The 18324-nt window shown below is 47.1% G+C and overlaps 1 protein-coding gene and 1 pseudogene across 2 annotated transcripts in view; both read left to right on the forward strand.

Moving 5' to 3' along the window:
* LOC308339364 (collagen alpha-2(V) chain-like) overlaps window positions 1-18324 on the forward strand; it is a 97048-nt gene that overhangs the window by 74317 nt on the left and 4407 nt on the right. Inside the window, exons 6-13 of the mRNA XM_080797955.1 lie at window positions 7089-7199; window positions 8188-8265; window positions 9849-9893; window positions 10854-10907; window positions 11292-11345; window positions 12476-12529; window positions 15435-15488; window positions 18011-18064. Of these exons, the coding sequence (XP_080654081.1) occupies window positions 7089-7199; window positions 8188-8265; window positions 9849-9893; window positions 10854-10907; window positions 11292-11345; window positions 12476-12529; window positions 15435-15488; window positions 18011-18064 (504 nt within the window). The remainder of the gene's footprint in view (window positions 1-7088; window positions 7200-8187; window positions 8266-9848; window positions 9894-10853; window positions 10908-11291; window positions 11346-12475; window positions 12530-15434; window positions 15489-18010; window positions 18065-18324) is intronic.
* LOC308339823 lies at window positions 16035-16873 on the forward strand (annotated as a pseudogene). Its single transcript has one exon. The product of its transcript is annotated as an uncharacterized misc_RNA (transcript).

Below are 18324 nucleotides of genomic sequence, written 5' to 3' on the forward strand. Positions count from 1 at the left end.
GTCTTTCATACATTAAATGAGCGCATTCATTTTTCTGTTGCTGCCGTCATCATATGTTCTCACCAGAAAAACTTGTGCTGTTCAACCTTCTAATGATAGCTCCTAAATTTTTTTTTTTAAAGATTTTATTTATTTGACAGACAGAGACCACCAGTAGGCAGAGAGGCAGGCAGAGAGAGAGAGAGGAGGAAGCAGGCTCCCCGCTGAGCGGAGAGCCCGATGTGGGGCTCGATCCCAGGACCCTGGGATCATGACCTGAGCTGGAGGCAGAGGCTTTAACCCACTGAGCCACCCAGGAGCCCCGATAGCTCCTAAATTTAACGCTCTAGATTTTCCACCTTCCAAACACGTGTTTGTCCATGTTTAGGAGAAATAGAGAGGAAGGAAGTGCAAGGAAGCAACAAACAACCTTGAATTTATAAATAAAGAAAAATGTATTTTAGATCACGTCGCCAGGAATCCCTGCCACTTTGATATTATTTTATGCTTCCACCCACCTGACCACGTAGAGCATGATGACAATACTTTCTTCAAACTGGAGCTGGAGTTACGGGTGGTGTGACAGTGGCCCCAGGAAAGGGGGCTCGGTCCTGCACGTGTGCAGGAAGGCTGCGTTCTGATGACCTCATGCTCTCATCCGTAATTTATTGCTGCGCCACTAAGCTGCGTCACCCGTGTCGGCAGCCCGGACACTGTCAGTGGCTCTCCAGATGTCTGCCCAGGGTCTAGAAGGACAGAAGCGGACAGAAGATAATGTCAGTTAGGTGAAGCGCAGGGGACCGTGTGGAGAATGATGTGCATCAAGGTACTCGTGCCCTTAAATAATCGATCACACGGGGTGCCAAGGCTAGGTGGGAGTCACTAGGTGGAAAGGGCGGTTGGACCTTCAGAATCCCTTGTCAGGAAGCCGTGAGTCTGCTCTCGCCCCATCTTGTCTCCTTGACTTGGTGTGTGATTCACTCCACCTCCTATCTCGGTTAGCAATGAGACAATCAGTGAGGACTCGGGGTGTGTGTGTGTGTGTGTGTGTGTGTGTGTGTGTGTGTGTGTAAAAGGAGTAGCTATTTATTTGGAATTAATAGTCTTGGCAGATGCCCAAACAGGAAATCTGTTCCTCTCTTAATCCTAACAAGCAGTGGTGTGATGGTAAGTGTCTAACAACCGACTCGTTACAAAATAAATCAATAAAACGTGCCCGTCCTTTTGCTGATTTTCCTGGGGTAAATGCTTCCAACAGGGCCAGTTGCAAGATCCTGGCATGATGTCACGAAATACCCGTAGGTAGAGTCCTTCGCCTCGGGCCCCCGGACCTGGAGAAGCTGCTCACCGGACGGGGGCCGTGGCCGGCACAGCGGGGGCGCCACTGCACCCTTAAGTCCCCGTTTCCCCTGCGCTTCCGCTGGCACAGCCGTCCCCGTGGAAAGCCCGGCTTCGCAGGCACGACGCTGTCGCTGTCGGGCCACGTAGGAGGGTTGGCAGCATTTCTGACTCCTACCCACTAGATGCCAGTGGCAGCACCTGTCCTCCTCCATCACTTGTGCTGACTGAAATGTCTCTTGATGTCATCCGTGTCCCCCCGGGGAGGGAGCAGAAGTGCTCAGGACCGACAACCACTGCTGTAGACACGCTCACGAAGACTCCGTTCCCAGCCGAGGACCGCTGGGGCTGTCTCTTGTGGGTCCTTGGGTTTGACCAAGTCAGCCTGGTGACTGCACAGCGACAGACCAGCAGCCCCCAGCAGGCGGACGGGGGTGCGCGAGTTGTAACCGCACGAGACGTTTAGCCCCTGCGGGTCTGTCTCCTCATCTGCAAAATGGGAAACGTGCCGTCTTACAACCCTACGGACGCTCACGTGCGTCCGTGTGTGTGTGTGTGCGTGTGTGCGCGTCTGTGTGTGTGGTGTGGGGGGGTGTGGGGGTGTGCGTGTGTGTCTGTGTGTGCGTATGCGTGTGTGTGCATGTGTGTGTGCGTCTGTGTGTGGTGTGGGGGGTGTGGGGGTGTGCGTGTGTGTCTGTGTGTGCGTGTGCGTGTGTGTGCATGCGTGTGTGCGTCTGTGTGTGGTGTGGGGGGGTGCGTGTGCGTCTGTGTGTGTGCGTCTGTGTGTGTGCGTGTGTGTGTGTGGTGTGGGGGGGTGCGTGTGCGTCTGTGTGTGTGGTGTGTGCGTCTGTGTGTGTGTGTGTGTGGTGTGTGGGGGTGTGCGTGTGTGTCTGTGTGTGTGCGTCTGTGTGTGTGCGTCTGTGTGTGTGGTGTGTGGGGGGGTGCGTGTGCGTCTGTGTGTGGTGTGTGCGTCTGTGTGTGTGCATGTGTGTGTGTGGTGTGGGGGGTGCGTGTGCGTCTGTGTGTGTGCGTCTGTGTGTGTGCGTCTGTGTGTGTGCGTGTGTGTGTGGTGTGTGGGGGTGTGCGTGTGTGTCTGTGTGTGTGCGTCTGTGTGTGTGCGTCTGTGTGTGTGGTGTGTGGGGGGGTGCGTGTGCGTCTGTGTGTGGTGTGTGCGTCTGTGTGTGTGCGTGTGTGTGTGTGGTGTGGGGGGTGCGTGTGCGTCTGTGTGTGTGCGTCTGTGTGTGTGCATGTGTGTGTGGTGTGTGGGGGTGTGCGTGTGTGTCTGTGTGTGTGTGCGTCTGTGTGTGTGCGTGTGTGTGTGTGGTGTGTGGGGGGGTGCGTGTGCGTCTGTGTGTGTGGTGTGTGCGTCTGTGTGTGTGCGTGTGTGTGTGTGGTGTGGGGGGGTGCGTGTGCGTCTGTGTGTGTGCGTGTGTGTGTGTGGTGTGTGGGGGTGTGCGTGTGTGTCTATGCGTGTGCGTCTGTGTGTGCGCGTGTGTGTGTGTGGTGTGGGGGGTGCGTGTGCGTCTGTGTGTGTGGTGTGTGCGTCTGTGTGTGTGCGTCTGTGTGTGTGTGGTGTGTGGGGGTGTGCGTGTGTGTCTGTGTGTGTGCGTGTGTGTGTGCGTCTGTGTGTGTGGTGTGGGGGTGTGCGTGTGTGTCTGTGTGTGCGTGTGCGTGTGTGTGCATGCGTGTGTGCGTCTGTGTGTGGTGTGGGGGGGTGTGGGGGTGTGCGTGTGTGTCTGTGTGTGTGCGTCTGTGTGTGTGGTGTGGGGGGGTGCATGTGCGACTGTGTGTGCGTGTGCGTGTGTGTGCATGCGTGTGTGCGTCTGTGTGTGGTGTGGGGGGGTGCGTGTGCGTCTGTGTGTGTGCGTCTGTGTGTGTGCGTGTGTGTGTGTGGTGTGGGGGGGTGCGTGTGCGTCTGTGTGTGTGGTGTGTGCGTCTGTGTGTGTGTGTGTGTGTGGTGTGTGGGGGTGTGCGTGTGTGTCTGTGTGTGTGCGTCTGTGTGTGTGCGTCTGTGTGTGTGGTGTGTGGGGGGGTGCGTGTGCGTCTGTGTGTGGTGTGTGCGCGTGTGTGTGTGCGTCTGTGTGTGCATGTGCGTGTGTGTCTGTGTGTGTGCGTCTGTGTGTGTGCGTGTGTGTGTGCGTGTGCGTGCGTGTGTGTGGTGTGTGGGGGGTGCGTGTGCGTCTGTGTGTGTGGTGTGTGCGCGTGTGTGTGTGCGTCTGTGTGTGCGTGTGCGTGTGTGTCTGTGTGTGTGCGTCTGTGTGTGTGCGTGTGTGTGTGCGTGTGCGTGCGTGTGTGTGGTGTGTGGGGGGTGCGTGTGCGTCTGTGTGTGTGCGTGTGTGTGTGTGGTGTGGGGGGGTGCGTGTGTGTCTGTGTGTGTGCGTCTGTGTGTGTGCGTGTGTGTGTGTGGTGTGGGGGGGTGCGTGTGCGTCTGTGTGTGGTGTGTGGGGGGTGCGTGTGCGTCTGTGTGTGCGTGTGCGTGTGTGTCTGTGTGTGTGCGTCTGTGTGTGTGCGTGTGTGTGTGCGTGTGCGTGCGTGTGTGTGGTGTGTGGGGGGTGCGTGTGCGTCTGTGTGTGGTGTGTGTGGGGTGCGTGTGCGTCTGTGTGTGCGTGTGCGTGTGTGTCTGTGTGTGTGCGTCTGTGTGTGTGCGTGTGTGTGTGCGTGTGCGTGCGTGTGTGTGGTGTGTGTGGGGGTGTGCGTCTGTGTGTGGTGTGTGGGGGGTGCGTGTGCGTCTGTGTGTGCGTGTGCGTGTGTGTCTGTGTGTGTGCGTCTGTGTGTGTGCGTGTGTGTGTGCGTGTGTGTGTGTGTGGTGTGTGGGGGTGTGCGTGTGCGTTTGTGTGTGTGCGTGTGTGTGTGTGTGGTGTGTGGGGGTGTGCGTGTGTGTCTGTGTTTGTGCGTGTGTGTGTGCGTCTGTGTGTGTGGTGTGGGGGGGTGCGCGTCTGTGTGTGTGCGTGTGCGTGTGTGTGCATGCGTGTGTGCGTCTGTGTGTGGTGTGGGGGGGTGTGGGGGTGTGCGTGTGTGTGGGGGGGTGTGCGTGTGTGTGTGTGGTGTGGGGGGTGCGTGTGCGTCTGTGTGTGCGTGTGTGTGTGTGTCTGTGTGTGTGCGTCTGTGTGTGTGCGTGTGTGTGTGCGTGTGCGTGCGTGTGTGTGGTGTGTGGGGGGTGCGTGTGCGTCTGTGTGTGTGCGTCTGTGTGTGTGCGTGTGTGTGTGTGGTGTGGGGGGGTGCGTGTGCGTCTGTGTGTGGCGTGTGCGTGCGTGTGCGTGCGTGTGCGTGCGTGCGTGTGCGCGCTTGTGCGTCCGCCAGAGGGACACGCTTCTCTGCTCGTGCACGTTTAAAGGCCGCCACCTCGTGGCCATCTGTCAGTACTTCTCACTGCCGACGCCGGCCGAGATCCGTGCGGGAGGCTACTGGGGGGATGGGGAGGAATGAAAACAAAGAGAATATTTACCTCAATACAAAGTGTACATAATTCAGCTCACTTGGAAATATGAAAATATGTGTTTTAATGTGTTCCCAAATTATAGGCTTTGCTCTCCGTGTCTATCCGTAAAACTGCTCACGAACCCTGTTTTTCTTACCTTCACTTATAGTTAGGTTCACTTAATTTGGGCTCATTTTTATAAATTTTTGTGAGTTTTCATCTCAGTTCGCATAAGATTAGGTCCCGTAGTCTATGTAGAGGAGATGCCTTGGAGGCGCAGGAGGCATCCCGGAGTCGACGGAGAAGCTGTCCTCAGAGCGGACCTGGACACGTGCCTGTTCATCGCAGAGGGACGGAGAAAGGACGCGACTTTTGAGGACGAATATTACTCAGACTTCTCTCTCCTCTCATGGGCACCGACTGTAGCGGCCGGTGCCGTCTTTACAAATCCCCCGGGGAGCAGAGAGGCCGCGGCTCGCTTTTTGTGTCCGACGACACAAAGCCGCAGCTTTGCACAGCGGGCTCCGGGAGCAGACCGGGCGGCCGGTGCTTCGGGGCCGCCGCTGACCGCGGGGGCGGCTGGTGCTGCTCACGTCCCTGTGATCCAGGGACCCCCCACGGCGATAAAAACCCACCTCTCGAGTGCAATAAAAGCTCGGTGAATTGACGGCGGTTTAGCAGTTAGCGTTTGACTTGACGAAGGAGGACACTGATTTTCTGAGAAATTCGTCTTTAAAGTGCGAGTTTTTCAGATTACCTACTTCTGTTTGCATAGATAAGGTCGCCTGTATTCCACTCGTCCTAGAAGTGAACGTAGCTCTACGAATCCATATGAATGTTTGAATATATTAATTACTGAATAGCTGTTAGGCCACTGCCCCCACAGCCGTCGTGTCAACTGTCCCTCTCCCACCTCAGCTCGCTTCTCCCCGCCGTACCGGCTCACTTTTGATTACTTGTTGCGAGCCACGAGGTGGTCTCGTGTTTAGGCATGAGAAGCTTCTAATCAGCTCCAATTCACTCACCGTATTTTTCTTGATCCCTACTTTTAATTATAAAAATCATCCTGACTTTTGAGTTCTTTGGTCCCTTCTTTCTTTTGAAAGTCTGTGAAGACTCTTGAGGGTTAAAGAGTCAGAAAATGCTTCCCAGGGCTTGTGGGAATGATGAGGTTGGGGGTGGAGCACTTCCAGGACCGAGGACGTGGCTGTCCACCGAGGACGTGGCTGTCCACCGAGCTGCCTTCAGAGTGTGGGTTGGGAGGAGGGCGGAGCTTGGCCGCGAGGAGTCCTTGCTCGCTTCCCTGAGAACTGGGCTCGGCTGGGTCACGGTGCCTTTCCCTCTGTCTCCCACGGGTCTGGTCGACCTTTGCGGGGTGGGAAGGAAGCCAAAGTAGGCCGCCTTGAGGAAAGAGGACTGAAATGTGAAAGTGTAAGAAGCATATATTGTGTCCACTACGTGCCAAGAACTATACAAAACTTCCAAAAATTAGAAAGACGGAAAACCCACAAACCCCAGTCAAGGGTCTTTCAGATATTTTTTGGGTGGGAGGAGGTTACGTAGGCACACATACAGTTAACTGTAATCTAGGACAGACAAGTGACTTGAGAAACTTTGGTTAAACACCACAAAACCCACCAAATAGGGAAGCTTATTCTAGAATGCTGGTGAACTGAATACAATTTTATAATTTTCCAAGAAGGCTCATGACTGGGGATTTAATACATCAAAAGTGAAATGTTCACCCAGAACGTACCAAGCCCTGATGGAGAGGCTGTGGCCAGTGCTGGCATCAGCAGAGTCAGCAGAGCTGACGGAATTCCTGTAGGTGGCCGGATGGCTATGGATTTTGTTTTGTTTTGTTTTTATGGGACTTTATTTTTTGTAGAGAAGTTTGAATTTCACATCAAAATTCAAAGGAAGGCACAGAGAGTGCTCATAGAGGCTCTGTCCCGGTACATCCGTAGCCTTCCCCATTTCCCCATTATCAACCTCCCCCATCAGAATCCGTCGTTTACGTTAGAATTGCTCCTGACGGGCGACACCCCATGGGTCTGGACGCGTGTGTGCCGGCACAAATTCGTCCTCACAGGGTCACACAGAGAGTTGTCACTGTCCTAAAATTCTTCTGTGCTCGCCTTTTTACCTCCCCATTCCTACCCCAACCCTTGGCCACTGCTCGCCTTTTTACTGCCTCCATAATTTCGTCTTTTCCAGAATGTCCCAGAATTGGACTCGTACATTACGTCCACTCCTTTTTAAAATAATCAACGCTTGGGAAGTCCGTGCTTTTAGCTTTCTACTGAGTACGTATTTGGCAACGTGTTCTAACTGGCGCTGGCTTGTCTCCCAGGGTCCTCGCGGTCCCCAGGGAATTGATGGAGAACCAGGTGTTCCCGGTCAACCTGGTGCCCCGGGGCCTCCAGGACATCCGTCCCACCCAGGACCTGACGGCATGAGCCGGGTGAGTTCTATGCCTTATGCAATGTTATGTGTAGATCGTATGTCGAGTTTTAAAATGGTCATTACTGAAGGACGTACCGTGTCACGGTAGTTTCGAGTGCCCAACGTAGCGACCCAACGTTCTGGACCTTCCTCAGTGCGCACCGCAGTGAGTGTGGTCGCCATCTGTCACCACCCAATGCTGTCACGGTGTTACTGATCCCATCCCCTCTGCTGTACTTCTCATCCCTGCGACTTACGATTTTATAACCAGACGTTCGGGCCTGTTTTGCCCATCCCCCGACCCAAGTTTCTGACTTGTGGTGACTTCAAGTCGTCTTAGTGCAGACGTTGGCCTCTGACGGTGAGAGCAGGGGAACGAGCGTGGTGCCGCCCCGCAGGGACGAGAAGAATTGCCAATTCATTTTTTTCACCAATATGCACCTTTTCCCCACTAAAATCTGGAAGTTCATCGAACTCCTGGGATACATATGGCCAGTTCTGGTCAGTTGGGTTGCCAAGAGTTTTGTGAGGTGAAAGAGAACAGATAAAACGTTGCCAATTCTTGGAACCGCCAGAAAGTCACTAAAAGGGTCATAAAATCTTTATCAACTTGTATGAATGTGGTTCACGTGTGCTGGTCATGAGCGAAGAAACAAGAATTCCATCTGAGGGAAGTAGCCTGGGATGGAGACCGCGATCTTCAGGAGAAACGTTCTCAAAGCCTCTCTTGGGCTTTGTTCGGCCGTGGAAGGGCGTCGGGTGCGCAGAGACCGCGGCGGGGGCTCCGGCGGGCGGGTCGGGGCCTGCTTCTGCCGAGCGGGGGACGCCTGGGCCCACCCACAGCGAGAAAGACCTCGAGTCCCTTTCTGCGCTTGAAAGCCACAGTGCAGACCGGTCCTCACAAGAGTCATTCTGTGAGAATCCCGGAGGACGTGCAATTGTCAGTTCAGAAGCTTCTCGCTCTGTGTCTCCCACTGTGGGAATAACACGAAACGTTGCTTTTGTAGCCGTTTTCCGCTCAGATGGCCGGCTTAGACGAGAAGTCCGGACTGGGCAGTCAAGTGGGACTCATGCCTGGCTCTGTGGTAAGTACGGACTCGACTGATAATCCACGTTCTTGCGGAAAAGACGTAAAGCAAGGTTTGAACGAGCGGGGTAAGAAGTACTGTGTGTCTTCTAGAACACTCCCGTGCATCCATTAACTCATTCAACTTATTTATCAGACCCTGCGTGTACCAACTAGAAGCCCAGGGGTGTTCCCTTCACAGATGTGCGAAGAACTTGTTGACTTTAATAAAGGGCTGCCTGTGTGTTTCATTTAATATTTGAAGAAAATAAAGAATTTTAAAACCTATAACCACCACCACCACCACAAAACCCGTGCTTTTTACGGTGTTGTTAGAAACAGTGATTTGGCAAAACTTTGACATGGGAAACGTTGCCATTTTAGTTTTCATTATTTCCCGCTTAATATCCTCTGACTGCCTATGCCAACACCCGTAAAGTTCCCGACTGGGCCTAGTAGCCGTTCCCATCATCTTCTGAATTTTCTTCAACTGCCAAAAAGAGTCCCATTTTCTCTGGGCAAGTACGTTAACCTGGGTCTTTGGAGAGTACAGTCTCACTGAACGAATTAACATTTATACAACCAACTCTCCCATGCTTTTTTGCTCATGACGTAATTCAGAGGCGTCCCAGATTAACGGGATTTCAGGCAATAGCAAGTGTAAAGTTAAACCACGTACGCAACCACCCCTGTCCCCCATCCTTGAACATCGTTTGTCTGCCTACTTTTTAAATCACTAGCAGCGTGGGCTCATTCAAGGATTACCTTGGGATATGTTTCTGAAATACATGTGTTTTCATCCATTTGAAGTTCAAAGTGCATTTACATTTATTTTTTAAAGGGCACTTTTGTTTTCTTCCTAGTTAAAACCCCGATCAATTCAAAATAAAAATTTTAATTTTTTCCATAAGAATAAACCCGATTTTGATTTAATTGGTTTCACTTTTTCTGTCATTTCAAAAATTTTATGGCTATACGGTTAATACAGTTTTTAAAAAGGCATTTTCTTTTTCTTCCCTTTTTCCTGCCCCAGTGTAATCATTTCTTATTTAAATGGGGAAAGCCTATGTGGATACTTTAAATGTGTGTTATGAAAGAAGAAATAATCAAGAAATCTCAGCGCCATAGATAATTTTACATTTAATATGATCTAGTCGATATCGTTGATAGCTTCCTAAGTGTTTAATTTAGTGCGCTCATTTAAGTTATAGGAGTTTATCTACTGTGAGACTGAAGAACTCACTAGACAGTTTGAGAATCACTTTCCCCTGCCAAGAATTTTCTTTTGTTGGATATTCTGGTTTAACAGAACCACCCCTTAAGCATGCAAACGGTCTTGTCCCAAAGGCACTGGGTGTACACAGGCATATTCTTCTTTCTCTTTATGAGAGTGAAAGTATGTATAAAATCATCCCAAATGTTGCCCAAACTTTAGTCTTCTTGAACTCAGCTGCGTTCCAGATGAGGACAAACGGAGAATGTCATCATCTTTCACCGTCAAAGCTTCACTTTTCCAGATTCTAAACCTGATTCAACATTTTTGAAATGTTTGACCCAACTGTCATGAACACTATGCAACTTTTCTTCTCATTTGTTTTTAAGGGTCCTGTCGGTCCAAGGGGACCTCAAGGCTTACAAGGGCAGCAAGTAAGTCTTTTTATAATTAAACTACCTACTCTGGCAACATAAAAAAAAGCACAAGGAAGGTCTCTGTGACATGAGTGCTTTTGGCCTCTACACTTCATATCGCAGTGCTCACTTGGAACAGGCTGTAGTCAATTAACTTCTTCTCAGAAATGCATGCGGCATGTTTTTCAAAGTTTCTCCATGGGGCTCAAGTTTTATCATCTGGTTTCTCTATGTGACTGGCCTCCAACACAAAAGATTTTTATGTGTCTTTGCTTCTGAAATAATAGATCATTATCTCATGTCATAATGAACATGATCCTAATTGGTTATGTGCTAACTAGGAGGTTGGGAAAGCCTCATTAAAGGCTACCACCACGTGGTACTAGAAACCACAGTCAAGGTAATCCCTCCATGGCGTCTTTAAAAAGAATGTAATACTATCCTTTCTTTCTATAGCATATCGAATACCAATAAATTAGCGTAGCGCTATTTTAAATTTTGTAGTGATTTGACGAGCAGTAGGAAATAATTTTTCAAAGGAAAGGGAAAAAAAAAGAATTCTTAGCTCTGTCAAAGATTTTATATTGTCATTATTGTGTGTGTGGAGTCTGACTTCAGCCATTCGGTATTAGTGAGGAAGATGATGGTCACGAGCCTGATGATCACTCCCACTGATGGGACGCTCACTACGTGCCCGCACTGTTCTGGGTTCTAAATGTGCGCTGGTTCTCAAGAGACCTATGACAGCCTAGTGAAGTAGGTAGCATTATTATTCTCATTTCATGATTAGGAAATTGAGGTTTAGAGAGATTTAGTGACTGCCTCAAAGTCGCAGAGCTGGAAAGTGGTGGAGACTCGCAGTTTAAGCGACTGCACTACCCTGCAGGAATACATAATGTCGTATTCTGTCTTTCTTTGGTTTACACCTGTAATTTACAAATAATTATATTTATTTGCATCATTTGTTCTCAATTTTAGGGCGGCGTTGGGCCTACAGGACCTCCTGGCGAACCTGGTGAACCTGGACCCATGGTAAATGTCTAGAAGCCCGTGGACCCAGTTAAAGATGGGTGGGGCATCGTGACAGTGTCTGAGCTATTTGTTTCGTCAGCTCTGTCTTAATGTAGCAAGAAGTTGGAGGCCAGTTCAGGAGCCCTGTGCTGTGTTTCCGAGGGCAGAGTATTTAAATTCAGAGGCCTTGAATATGGTTAGCAGACCATACCAAGATATTTGCTCTTATGAAATTAAAATTTTTTCCTTGGAGCACATAATCTGAGGCACGCAATGTAAAATTCAGAATACAGATAAAGTAGTTTCTCTGATATTGTCTCGAGAATATTTTAATTATATCATTCGTAGGCCTGGGCAAATATAAGTAAATGTTCTTTCTTTCCTTTCGTTGTGCTTTGTTGTCAGGGGCCGATAGGAGCGCGCGGACCAGAGGGCCCTCCTGGCAAACCGGGGGAAGATGTAAGCTTCCTGCCTTCGTTACGCTTGAAAGTTTGAAGAGGTTAAGCAGGTTAAGAAGGAGCTACGGTGTTAACACGAATGTTATTTATTAACTCCCAATGTATTTCCCTCGCTTTTAGCTTGCATTAAACGTGTGCACAGCTGGAGAACTCAGAGCGTGGTTATACAAAAATCTGAAAGTATCCTTAATTTTGCTGATTTTATATTATTAGGTTCCAGCTTCTTCCTTGCATTCCCCCAGTGTGCCGTTGTGATTTCTCCGTAAGATACTAGAATTGTTGTCAATTTTGTTGGTGGAACCTCTAAGTGCACTTAAAGAAAAAATGCCTGGCTCTGATGGCAACACATCAGTATGAAGTCTTCATTAAATGGAAATTTTTGCTGTATTAATAGTATAGCACCAATACTGCTCTCCAGTGCAGAAAAAGCCATTTCTTCCATTGGATTTTTAAAGTTAAGACTCAATTCCAGGTTTTAACAGTAATAATATGTGATCTAAGAACTGGATACAAAAACAGATTTGCTTTTCTGGAATTTTTTCTTAGTTGTACCAAAGTTGAGGATAAAATCATGGATAAACCATTAATTTCTATGTGATCTTAAGCCAAGTAAATATTTCCTCTTTGTGTTTCAAAGAGATTTATTTCAGCAGATTACATTGAATTTCATCATAAAGAAAATATGTCTAGTAGTTCTTAATTATTTTATCACAAGAAAAGAAATGACAGGAAGTGTTCTAAGCAACGGTTTTAGTTCAGTGCCGCACGTTCATGTAGAATTCATAGCACGTGCCCGTGTGTTCATGTGGGTGTAAATTTTGATGTTTGTAAAATGGTGAGCTAGGTCAGGTGAGTATAACTTATATTAATTTCTTTTTCTGGGTAAGTTAGTGAAACCATCACACCTGACTTGCTGGAACAGATTCCCACCAGAAACCATGCCTGCTTCACTCTTGGTTGTCCAGAACACTGGGCATGAGCTTTCTGTCTGGGGGTGGGGGACACGGCTTTCTGAAAGAGGCTTGGATCTGCAATCGACTCGTCACCTAGAGTCAGAAGGGAGCGTTTTAATCCTCTTCGCTCCCCCTCACCTTGTTTTCTGGTTTGTTTTTCTGTTTGTTTCCCTTCAAGGGTGAACCTGGTAGAAATGGAAATCCCGGGGAAGTGGGGTTTGCCGGATCTCCGGTAAGTTCATACGTCTCGATACGATGCCGCGGGGGCAAACTTTGGAACGTAAAGAACAGTAGGATTACCTGGGAATTCGTTATGCCCGTGTGCACCAGACACCAGCGTCAAGACGCGTTCCCCTCTGTCACTGCGGAACAGTACGTTTTGCCAAAGTGGCAGCTGATTCCAATTTCCGATTTTGTATCGGCTCCACACGAGTAATGCTGCTGGAGCGCGATGATTACCTCATAACCTAACCGGACACCCTCCAAACGGAATGTCAGATTTACAAAGTCACCAACCTGACCCGTTTCTGTTTCGCAACCTCCCGATCCCATTTGTCTTTAATATTTTTATTTTGTACAGTTCCCATGTCAGAAAAAACAGCTTGAGAGTTTATTGATCTGTTTTTTTATATGCCAGGAACAGTGAATTATGGACAGGATGCCTCTTTGGCTGCCCCTCTAACCCTCACGCTGGCCGAAATTCTTGATGTTCTGGTCCTAGAATCGAATGACAAGATCCACTGATGACTCCTAACACAGCTTTGCACGCCCCTGGCTTGCTACAAGGACCTGTCCCTGCTAACACGCTCCACCAGACTTTAGGACCCGGCCACGTGGCCATACTCTGGACCCACCTTTCCATCCTTCTCACGTTCCTTGCATAGGCGCCTCCCAGGATGTGCTACCCGGGCAATGGGGAAAATGAGAGAGAAGCGAGCAAACATCCTCTTAACATTCTTGCTCTTAAAGTTTTACCTTGTCTGATAATCCCTAAACGGGTTCAACCTTCCACTTACGACGTTTCCTATAATTTTCTGATGTTTCTGCCACGCAGTACAACCGACATACTGAATTACTCTCCACTTACTTCCTGAAAGTGGGTGACGTTCAATGCTGGGTTTGGGGTTTTTTTTCTTTTTAAACAAATGAGTGCTCATCTTTTAAGGGAATTTATGGGGCTCCAAGGATTATTTTGTTTCAAATATAAAACCAATTCCCCGGCTCCCTGCTCTCTCCCTCCTCCCTTTCCTCCCCCATCAGCCTGGGGGGTCAATGCAGACAAAGGCATGAGGTTTAGTCACTAGTGCAGATGTCCACGTCGGCCGGTCCAGGCTCCCGCGCCCCATCCTGCCACGTTCTCGAACATCCTCTCATCGAGGCCTCCGTGGGGAGGAAGCAGGCCCCGCCAGCGTGTGGCAGATGCGCTCCGCCGGTCTGTGCAACAACACATGTGACTGGGGTGTGATGACAGCCTCCGGTCAGCAGAAAGAGAAAATTTTATGAGTACTAGTACATCTGGTTCAGTTTTGTGTTGTATTAGAGATGTGTAAGAACATGAGAATTCCCTTGCAGACCACGAGAATTCAAAGCTAACTAATGATCTGAAATAGCATAGCTCAGTAATTCTCTTACAGGCTGAGGGTGTGGAGTTTCCTGCTCAGGAAGGAGGGGGAGCAAATATCGGTAAAGGGGAACATTCCAGTGGACAGACTTAAAGGAAATTCTTGAAGTGAGGAATTCTTAAGCAGGGCTGTGGAAACAGAAGAATGAGTTGAAGTTTCTTTGTTCAGAGAACATGGTTTTCTGTGCCCTTACTGTTGTAACCCCTCCTTAGAGCACCACAGACACGTTTTCCCTGCAAGAGGTCACAGAGGAATGATTGCTTTGCTTTTATCGTATAATTTCATTTCTTGAGTATTTGGTACACAGTGAATGAAGGCGGTGACGTACGGAACAGAAGACTTTTCCATCTGTCTAAGATTGTGTTAGCACAAGAGAAGTTCCTTAGGAAAGGTTTAGGAAAAGTGCTGTGAGTGTTAAGAGAAATGTTAAACCATTTCTTCTGTTGTTTATTCGGTGATTATTCATTGATGTCCACTCACCAGGCATTAGGCTAAGTGCCAGGGATATGCAGATTAATAATAATAATCGATAATAACTAATATCAATCTATGCTATCGATGTACTCAGGCTACTGGTGCCAGTGGTGATGACATTCATTTCAAAACCACATTAACATAGATAACGAGAATAACTAAGTCACTGGGTCCTTACCTATTTGAAGAAGGTCTGAGGGAAAAGTTGCCGGGATCATTTCAAAATGGTCATACCATTTGGGCTTAATTTTCTGTTTGATCTCTAGTTTTTTAGTTTACTATGGTTAGGAGGAGGATGCATAAAATTAGCACAAATTAAGGAATTATTGCGTCTACGGTCCAACTTGTTCTCTCCATATTTCCTGACCAAACCTTCTGTGGGATATCTCCTTTCTTCAGTTAATCTTTGAAACAATCATAGACCCATAAAGCTTCTCCTGAACATTTTACTTAAAGTAAATCTTTGATCACATTTTCATGTGATCTTTCTAATCCTGTTTTGTGGCCAATACTTAGTCGTTCAGAGAACGTGGAACGTCTTGCTGCGTACAGACATATTTATTCTTCTGCCACCAGTAGGGCACAATGTAGAGAATGCGTAGTTTTCTGTAAGTTCCTTCCCTGATTTTCTTCCATGTGAACTGATCTAGCGACTCAGACATGGAACACGTTGACTCAGACTGATTTTCCTGGGTTTTGCTGGTTTGGGGTTTTTGTTTTTGTGTTGTTTCGTGTTTTGCTACTGATTATAACACAGCAATATAGTTGTCAAGATTTGGAAACGTTGTCAAATCAATGCCTGGCAATAATCCATGTGTCTGTGTAAGGCGTGTTTCCGTTCCTAACAGGGGGTTTGCTTTGTGAACTCCGATCACCTCGGTGTGTTCTGACAGATTAAAGTATATTGCTCCTTTCTTTTCTTTGGTATTTTGCTAAAAAAACTATAGTATTAGCTTTTTGGTAAACAAAATTATATTAAACAATTTCCTATTCTTATTAATGACTCTTAAATGCCTTATCTTTTTTTTCTGCCCCCCACAGGGAGCACGAGGATTTCCTGGGGCTCCTGGTCTTCCAGGCCTGAAGGGTCACCGAGTAAGTTTAACTCTTTGTAATTCTTTCAGATACTAAGGCTTACTGAGCAGGGTCTGGGAGCATTACCTTCAACACCGTTACAGTTCTATTAGTTGTCCTTAGCTGGCTGTGGTCTCAGTATTCATCTGTGGTTACCAAGTTCACAATAGGTTTTTTATATTTCCTTTGAATTTCATTTGATTCTATAAACAAATATATTTTGTGTTCTTACTGTATGCCGGATACTGTACGACAAAAGAGACACAGTGATGAGCAAAAAATCCATAGCCTTCAGCTTCAGGCTCAGAAGGGTGACAGTCACCAAAAGACATAATGACTGTTTGGTGGGGTAAGTGATGTGATACTGGAGAGAGCACTAGGTTATGGGAGGGGCCCAGTCAGCCCAGGTCTGGAGGGCCATAGAATGCTTCTCTCTTTATAGCTCAAGACAATACGTAAGTATTCTGTGTTAAGTACAGATATGGAAATTACGTGTCACTCAGAGTGGAGGGAAACCACCTTGCAGCAACAGTGTGTGCTCGGCCATGCCAGGTTCATGAGCTTGTAATGGAACCAAGAAGAACTGTTTGCAGAGAGGGTTCTGTAAAGCTTGGTGCCCATCTAGCAGTGAAGAACACTTCCATTGGTGGTATTAAAGAAGACACAGAAGAATAAAATCTGAGAGACTACTGTGAAAACTATGGCAAGATTGAAACCATGCAAGTTATGGAAGACAGGGTACTGGAAAAAAGAGAGGATTTACTTTTATAACTTTTAATGATTATGATACAGTTGATAAAGTTGTGTTTAGAAATACCACACTATTAATGGGCATAATGGTGAGGTAGAGAAGGCCTTTTCTAAAGGAATGCAGTCTGCTGGATCACAAAGGTCATGGAGGTAGATCTGGCAACTTTATGGGTCGTGGAGGTAACTTTGGTGGAGGACGAGACTATGGTGGTGGAGGTGGTGGGAACAGAGGAGTTAGGGAGGAGGTGATGGTGGATGTAATGGATTTGGAAGTGATGATGGCAACGATGGTAGTGGGTCCTGGTTATAGTAGTAGAAGAGACTGTGGTGGTGGTGGACCAGGACATGGAAATCAAGGAAGTGGATATGGTAGTGTTGGTGGAGGATATGATGGTTATAATGAAGGAAGAAATTTTGGAGGTGGTGGTGGGAGCCATAATGGTTTTGGAAATTACAGTGGACAGCAGCAATCAAATTATGGAGCAGTGAAGGGAGACAGTTTTGGAGGAAGAAGCTAAGGCAGTCCCTGTGGTGGTGGTTATGGATCTGGTGGTAGAAGTGGTAGCAGAGGTTCTAAAAAAACTCAGAAGGAAATGCTACAGTCCTTAGCAGGAGAGAGAGCGAGGAGTTGTCAGGAAAGCTGCAAGTTACTTTGAGACAGCCATCCCCAGGCGTTAGAGGAGCTGTAGAACTCTGTCCCAGAAGGAACAATGATCCACAGTCAGAGAAGTTACTGCAGCTAAAACAGGAAACCCGTCCTTCTCAGGACTCTCATCGCCCCAGTTTGCAAACACCTGTAGCTATGGATCAATGCAGTGTAATGTCAGTTAGATGACGTATTTTATCTGCTATAGCTTTTGCTTTTTCATTTCATTACATCAGGTATATTGCCTGTAAATTGTAGTAGTGGTGCCAGAAATAAAAAGTTAAGAAATTTTTAACTTTTCAGTATTTGTGTAGTTCAGTTTTTCTATATTCTAGTACAGAAACTTTAATCAAATTTAGTTTTTAAAGTGTTTCCTTCTGAGTTAACAAGTAAAGAAGATCATTGTTAATTACTATTTTGTATGAATTTTGCTGAAGTAAACTGTAAAGAAATACTTGGTGACTTGAAGTTTAAGGGGAATCTATTTTCCGCATTTCCAAACCATGAAGTTAATGGGCTCTGACATGTGGAGAGAATAGATATTTGTATGTTTCCAATATGTTTTAGATAAATAGAATTGAGAATTCAGATAAGCATATGTGTGGATTTAACAGCATTAAGATTTACCCTCAAATGAAAAAAGATCTCAAAATTCCAGAAAAAAAATAAATTACCTATCTGTTTATCAGTCTATCATCTATACATCAGAAAGCATGGGTGATATTTGATAAGTATATACTGGCTGCCCCTGTTTTGAGTAGTTGAGCTTCTGATTAGAATGCTTGCTGCTGTACTAATTATTATTTTGAATGTCATCCCTAGTTATAACCCATATTCTATAGCTATAGAAACTCCACAATTACTTGTCTTCTCTAAAACCACCATAGATTTTTCATTTGTAGCTATAGATCAAATTTCTGTGACGTCCCAAAAATCTGGAAGGTGAAGATATTGCAAATTCAGAATGATACTTTAATTTTCTTCAAATAGGCTTTCAAAAAATGTTGAGAATTTGGAAACATTCTGGGTAAAAACTTTAAATACCCATTTTTATAAGGCACGTTCTGTGAGCTTATTTTTGGTTCTTCTTTTACACATCTGAGAATTTAAAAAGCAGTAAAATACAAATTTGTATTTTTCTCTTTAGGGACACAAAGGTCTTGAAGGCCCTAAAGGTGAAGTTGGAGCAACTGGTTCCAAGGTAAGTGTATAAACCCTAAATTGAACCTCACTACTCATTTCAGGTTTGCTTCAAGTGCCTACCAACTTTTCAGAACCCCCTTAAATTTTGGAGGAAAGAGGAGTATAGTTGAGTGGATAAATATAATTTTTCATATATGAGTGGCAATAGATTTGGCAGGATACATGACATTCTTAACTTTGCCACCAAGAATAGGCATCATGGCACTTGTTCCTGCCAGTGTAGACAGGTGTTTTCCTTACATGAAGATGGCACTATGA

This window comes from Martes martes (genome assembly GCF_963455335.1).
Source record: "Martes martes genome assembly, chromosome: 3".
NCBI lineage: Eukaryota > Metazoa > Chordata > Mammalia > Carnivora > Mustelidae > Martes > Martes martes.